Source organism: Puma concolor, chromosome B2 (genome assembly GCF_028749965.1).
Source record: "Puma concolor isolate L17-30 chromosome B2, mPumCon1.1.hap2, whole genome shotgun sequence".
In the NCBI taxonomy this organism is placed as follows: Eukaryota; Metazoa; Chordata; class Mammalia; order Carnivora; family Felidae; genus Puma; species Puma concolor.
Window position 1 is genome coordinate 122,856,694 of NC_141671.1, and position 6,902 is coordinate 122,863,595.

At 48.1% G+C, this 6,902-nt stretch overlaps 1 protein-coding gene and 1 long non-coding RNA gene across 2 annotated transcripts; one reads left to right on the forward strand and one right to left on the reverse strand.

The window, feature by feature from the left end:
* Window positions 1-1,129: 1,129 nt before the first annotated feature.
* LOC147581219 (uncharacterized) lies at window positions 1,130-3,667 on the reverse strand. Its single transcript, XR_015251552.1, has 2 exons — window positions 3,585-3,667; window positions 1,130-2,068 (listed from the first exon to the last, which is right to left on the reverse strand). It is a non-coding gene; the product is annotated as an uncharacterized LOC147581219 (long non-coding RNA).
* A 177-nt stretch (window positions 3,668-3,844) lies between these two features.
* TCF21 (transcription factor 21) lies at window positions 3,845-6,641 on the forward strand. Its single transcript, XM_086707907.1, has 2 exons — window positions 3,845-4,294; window positions 6,069-6,641. The coding sequence occupies exons 1-2, from the start codon at window positions 3,845-3,847 to the stop codon at window positions 6,156-6,158; spliced, it is 540 nt and encodes a 179-aa protein (XP_086564033.1). The 3' UTR covers window positions 6,159-6,641.
* The last annotated feature ends 261 nt before the right edge of the window (window positions 6,642-6,902 follow it).

The window sequence follows — 6,902 nt, forward strand, 5'->3', positions numbered from 1 at the left end:
AGATGGAAAACGATCAACAACCAAGGGTACAGATTAGGTTGAACAGAGAAAAAGGCACTGATTTGCATGGAAGGCCCAGACATTGTTGAAAAGGTGGTTACCATTAAGTAAAGAGAATAACACATCTAGAGATGTTCGTTAGAAGTGGCGGGGAAACAAAGAGAATTGGCAGTTTTGGCAATGTGCCAGCCTGTGTGCTTCCTGGCCAGGTAATGGAGAGTTCGAGAAAATAATTCAAATTTTCATTTGAAGACATAACTCCCCCCACCCCTGGGAAAGAAAATGTGATGGCGTACGAAGTCAGTTCTGAAGAAGCCTGTGAAGTTTTCCTTCTCATATAAAAGGAAGCAAATTATTTCATCCAAGCACAACTGAATCAAATTGGAACTTCCTGAAAAGTTATCAGTTGATAAACCAGGATTTAAGTTCAAGGATACATTCCACACCTAATCTTCATTTTACAACCTTTAGAGCTAGATTTTTCCTTAGCACTGAAATCTTTCGAAGATAGCCTGTCTTTCAAAACAAATTGTTAGAAGTGTGTTGCAAATTGGCCAGATGTCTCTGGGGCATAAACTCTGTCTTTAAAAGCGAGGCAAGAACTTTTAGTAACTACCTCGCGCCTTCAAACCATGAGCTTTCTAGTTAGTGTTTTGAAACAGTAACGTTCAGAGTATTTCCCTTGTTATCAAGAGTTAATACAGGGGCGCCTGGGTGGCGCAGTCGGTTAAGCATCCGACTTCAGCCAGGTCACGATCTCGCGGTCCGTGAGTTCGAGCCCCGTGTCAGGCTCTGGGCTGATGGCTCAGAGCCTGGAGCCTGTTTCCGATTCTGTGTCTCCCTCTCTCTCTGCCCCTCCCCCGTTCAAGCTCTGTCTCTCTCTGTCCCCAAAAAAATAAATAAACGTTAAAAAAAAAAAAAAAAAAGAGTTAATACAGCTTCTCAAAAGCGCTTCTTTTCTTTCTCTTCTCACAGAGTATAGTTTATATTTGGGGAGAATTTGGCACAGCTTAAGTTACAGCCTAACTGATTTTCTTAGTAGAATTCCAGCAATAAGGAATTTCTCCCACCCATTTTTCCCTAAGTGTTTATGAGCAGGGATAGGCACAAAATGTCAAGAGAAAAGATGCAGTATTCATATTAATCTACTTTCTTCAAGACGTCACATCAGGACGCCTAAATAATGGCCTTTTCCGCATCTTCACATCCCAAACTGGTAACCATCCCTTGGCGAGTTTTCGCAAACACCCCGAAGTTCATTATCAACCCACTAGCCCTTCTCAGCCTAACTGTATCACCATAGGATAAGTGGACTTAATTCTTGCTTATCTAAAAAAAAAAAAAAAAAAAAAAAAAAAGGTAATAATAATAACTGCTACGCACATAAATCAATGTGTGGCATGAAGCTAGTCTCGCTCTCTTCCAGAAATTTCTATTTCCAAGTTTCAGACCTTGAAAACATAGACAGCAGAAATCTGGTACTTATTTCTATGATGGTTGCTATCCCCCAAATAGACTGAGCAGCCTAACAACTGAGGTGTGGCAGAAAACCAGACCCTTCCCCCTCCCCTCAAACATGAGTGCTCCAGAAACCAAAAGCTTTATAGCTTAATAGCTTGGCATGTGGTAAGGCCATAGTTCTGATTCTTAATTTTTATCCCACTCCAGAGTCCCAGTGAATAAATAAATAAATAAATTGCGGTTATTTTGCAGATACCTCAGTAGCTACAAAAATACATAACACGTTGCACAAAGTGCTGGCCAAAGCCCACTTTCATGACTCTCACGCCTTACTAAGACCAAGAAATGGGAGGGAAAACCCAAGAATCAGCTGGGGAAATGTTTAGCGGGCCTGCGGGGTGTTCTCTTAACGCTGTCGTAGATCTCGGATTAAATTATTATACTTCTTCTGTGTTGTAGTACCGGGTCAGTTGTGCAGGAGGACAAAGGCAACTTCAACTTGATATTTCTGTCATCCCTGCTGTGGGAAGAGTCCTGTTCCTGGTTTATAACATCAATCACTCTCACAATAAATCTTGTTGGTGGATATGGTCATTTAAAGCTCCACCTGCACAAACAACAGAAAATAAGAGAGCTCATAAATCTCTACGCTGGTGATTAACAAATTTTGGACCCTGGGCAAAGATATTATGGGGAGGGGTTCTCACTAATTCATTAATAAAGACTGATTTGCTGACAATCTGTTTAGTTTACAGCATGGGGGAAAGCAAACAAGACCCTGCTAACAAAACAAAACGTTAGAGGTTAGTGAATTCCCAGCTGAGCCCCGGATTAGAGATATGATATCTTAATGTAGGAGAGGGGTGCAGACTCCAGCCAAAACCTCAGAAGCTGCTCTTACACTCTGCTCCAGCCTCTGTCTTCGCTGCCTAACTGCAAGGAAAAAGAAAACCTGGAGAAGAGTCAGTAAGAGAGATCCGTGCACTCCATCTCTCCAATTTTGTGGATTGTATTCAACCTCTTGGCTTTCCGGTTCCCTTTGCTTTTTTCTACTTACTCTCCAGATTTTCTTATTCTCCAGGAAAGATGATCCATGCTGGGGTTAGAGATAGGAAAACAAACAAACAAACAAACAAACAAACAAACAAAAAAACACCTTTCCCAAGGGATAATACTGCTTAGTGTTTTGCCATATCAGCTTCATATGGGGAACCCCGATAGCAAAGAAGACAGAGGTAAGGAAGACGCAAAGGCAGCAGGATTGGGAGGGCGAGGGCAAGTCCCAGGCCAGGTAATATCTGAGAGCGGCTGAGAGAGTCTTAAGACATTATTAAATGTACCTCTAGAAAGAAATGTAGGGGACAGTTTTAATTCCGTCAAGAAAAGATGATCAATTAGCAAAATACTTTCCACACACTCATATTACTCTATCTCATGCCCGCGAAGCTGTGTGTGTTGCACATGGGCGTGCGATGGTCTAGTATGTTTGGGTACACACAGGCAGCTCCTTGATCTCTTTAAAGTGGCCGGGTGCGGACGGATGCTTTGGTGCTTTCTCTGCACCATCCTAAAGATTCTGTGAAGCACTTGTTTCCTTCATTTACCCCGGTGAAGGTGGGACGATAGCTCGGTAAAGCCACAAGGGCATTCTGGGGTGCTGGCGGGAGGGAGTCGACCCCTGCCTGGATTTTAATTGGTGTTTTAATTGGGGGAGGGAAGGGGGGACGACAGGGGGATGCTTGTGAGATTTGCGGTCGGTCGGAAGGCCTAGAAAGGGCAAAAGGAGCTGATCATTTCCCCGAAGTCCTGGGTAACAACCGGCTAGGACCTCTGAAGAAGGAAAGCAGGCCGGAGGAGACGGCCCAGGAGAGGGGCTGTGGGTGGGGCACGCTCCTCCTCGGCTCTAGCAGAAGAAGGTGACCCGCATTCGCGTGTGGCCCTTGAGTCGATCCACACTGCGAGTTGGAAACGGGGATCCGTGCGCAGGAGTTTCCCTCCGGTGGTGAAAGGGGTCGAAGAGTCCGCCGGGGCCTAGGAGGCCCCTCCCCTGGGCTACAAGGACCCGCCTCTCTATTCCCCAGATAAATTCCTAGTGTCCACCAAATTCCTCAGCGCTCTCTCACACTCCTCTGCGGCCAGGACTCCGGGGGTGGGGACACAGAGCCGGGTTCCTCCCCGCAGAAGCCCTCTCGGTTCCTTCTCACAGCTCTGCGAAGGGGAAAAGGAGTGTAAGACTCAACCAGCCCCCCGACTCCCGCTCCCAGCACGAGGTGGCCGCTCCGCCCTCCACCCCCGGGGGCCCACTGGTTTGGGGCTCGCGCTCGCTCGCTCTCTGTCCCTCTCTCTCTCTCTCTCTCTCTCTCTCTGATCCTCTCCCCCAAACATGTCCACCGGCTCCCTCAGCGATGTGGAGGACCTCCAAGAGGTGGAGATGCTGGACTGCGACGGGCTGAAAATGGACTCGGGCAAGGAGTTTGTGACTTCCAACGAGAGCACCGAGGAGAGCTCCAACTGCGAGGCGGGGTCGCCCCAGAAGGGCCGCGGAGGCCTGGGCAAGAGGAGGAAGGCGCCCACCAAGAAGAGCCCCTTGGGCGGCGTCAGCCAGGAGGGGAAGCAGGTCCAGCGCAACGCGGCCAACGCGCGCGAGAGGGCCCGGATGCGGGTGCTGAGCAAGGCCTTCTCCAGGCTCAAGACCACCTTGCCCTGGGTGCCCCCGGACACCAAGCTCTCCAAGCTGGACACGCTCAGGCTGGCGTCCAGCTACATCGCGCACTTGAGGCAGATCCTGGCGAACGACAAGTACGAGAACGGTTACATTCACCCGGTCAACCTGGTAAGTCCGCGGGGGCCCGCGAGGCGGGCCGGGCGTCCCCGCCCAGCGCGCCCGCGGCGCGGTGAGCGCGCGCGCGCCCCGGCCACCACCAGCCCCGCGCGCCTCTGGGGACCTTTGCGGGCGATCCGCGCTGAGAGCCGCTGGAGCGGGGATGATTTATGCAAGTGCTTAACGTGGCAGCCCAATTAAGATTTTTGCAAGTGTCCTGAGCTGGCAGCGAGGAGGGATCCCCCCGCGCCCGCGCCATCTGGGCTGATGTGGGACAGGGAACCCAGACGAGATGCTGCGCGCCCACAAAGGCATTTTATTCATCTCTTTCTTCTTCTTTTAGCCGACGAGACCTTGATTTTCCCCTCTAATTTTTGTACATAAAAACACCCAGCTCCGCTTCCCTCCCAAGTATATTTAGGACCATTAGATAGTATAGACAAACTCGTGCCCCCATAATTGTCATCTAAGCCCCCAACTGCTTAAATATTCTGCGCTTCTCTTATAAACATGTTAACATTTTTAAATCCCAGGAATTCTAGGACACATCAGCATAATCCGCAGATTCTCACAAATATCAGTGTCATAAATAATATTCGAATAGGTCATTCTTGCCCAAGATTTAAAAACGTGTTACATTTTATCTTAAAAAGTAATGACCTTTCAGTCTTAAAAAAAAAAAAAAAAGGAATGCTCATTGAGGCTAAATTTTTCTCAAATGCATGTTGCCATGCAAGAAACACGGTTTAACTCCTTTTTGACTTGACTTCATTTTAAAACTTGCAGGCTCTAAAGAAAAACAACCACAACTTACTAGCACCTTTGTTTATATATGATAAGAAGGAGAGGTTTTCCTCTTGAAAGTCGCCTTATCGGCCAGCACTAGCGGGAGAGGTTTGAAGCTTTGAATCCTCTTCTCACTGAATTGGTTTCAGGAATTGGGGGGAGGGGATGCGGAAGCACACTTTACCCTGGTAAATATTTTTCCCCTCTGATCACAGTTTTATTTTATTTTTTTTCGAATAAGGTGAGTAGATAGCTTTCTTAAAATCTGGAACCAAAATGAAAGTACTTACCTCATTTACAGTTGCTGCTGCGTTCATCTCTGAACAGGAAACTTGAGTGAGCTGTGTTATAGAACGCCTGGGAGAAGAGAAAAGGCAGTGCTCGCTCAGCCCAGTAGGAAGATGATGTTAAATAAAATAGGCGCGTATATTCTTTTATTAGCGTTATTTTTGTTCCCTTAAGAACCAGTGGTTCGTTTAGAAACTGTGGTCAAAGCCCGCGTGTGTGAGGGAGGAAATGAAAGTTGGCAGGAGAAAAATAGATGGGGGTGAAAGCCAGAGGGCCGGGAAACCTGACCACGGCCTCGGAAGAGGCCTCCGAAAGCCGCTTTGCCTCGAACCCGGTATCCACTCGCCACGAGGTCCTACTTGGCTGCCCAGCTCAGGCTGACCGTGGCCTCGGCCTCCGGGCTGGGCCAGGGCCCCAGCCACTTTGGGCTTTCCAAGGGCCCCCTCTCTTGGGGTTCCCTTACAACCCAGGTTGAACCTCTTTGCTCCAACACCCCGAGCAGCGACTTGGCGCCAACACTGCTTTTTCTTTATCCAGCCACCGGGCGCACTAGAACCCCGAGTAAATTGCAGAGATAACGGGTTTTTACAACTCACCGCCTGCCCCCATCTCGCCCTCTCCTCTGGTCGCAGGCTCTGAGCCCACCCCATCCCTCCTCCCCCCCCCCCCCCTCCGTTGCCACTTACCTCCAACGCCCTCTTCTTTCCTGCAGACGTGGCCCTTTATGGTGGCCGGGAAACCCGAGAGTGACCTGAAAGAAGTGGTGACCGCGAGCCGCTTATGTGGAACCACAGCATCCTGACCTTGGAGGTGCGAGTCTGGGAAAGGCGCGCTCCCGGGGGGAGCAGGCCCCGGGAAGGCGACCCCTGCCCTCCCTGCTCTCTGTCTCTGCTTCCCCCTCGCGACGCTCCTCTCCCTGCCTCCTCCCCCCCCCCCCCCCACCTCGAGAACACTTTACAGCGACGAGGAGATTCGTTTCCAAACCAGAGGAGATCAATTGTACTTACAAAGATTCCCATCTATTTAACTTTATTAACTTCTACCGTGAATGACTCTGCGAGCCTTGCTGGTCCAAGTGCCATACGTAATTATAAATATATAAATAGATAATAAGAGCATATCGACGTGTATCTTTTGTACAATATGTTGTAAATTGTAGATCATAGAATAGCTGACTTTGACAGTCACATTTATAAAGTAATTCACGTAAAGATATATATTTTTTTCAAACAGGTTTTGCTACTTTCAAAAATAAATCTTTCTTTATATTGCTAAAAAGCCCTGACATTAGTGTGATTTCTTTGGAAAAAAAAAATTATTTGTAACAGAAGAACTGGGGACTATGGGGAAGCTTGTCAATAAAGGCGGTTCTTTTGAACCTCAAGCCAAATTTCTAGCGAGGGGGAAAGATTCAGTTTCCACTGTCAAGGTGCAGATCTCATTTTGCACTGAAACGTCCAAAAGAAACTCTGGTCTCAGGTTTGCAGGTTACTTTGAAGACAATTATAAATAATGTAGTCGTGAACCCAAAAGGGCAGTGTTGAAG

Bases quoted from the DNA above. Each gene is read 5' to 3' on its own strand.
- TCF21 (XM_086707907.1), top strand. From the start codon at position 3,845: ATGTCCACCGGCTCCCTCAGCGATGTGGAGGACCTCCAAGAGGTGGAG. The intron at 4,295-6,068 runs GTAAGTCCGCGG...TCTTTCCTGCAG, and splicing joins ACATTCACCCGGTCAACCTG to ACGTGGCCCTTTATGGTGGC.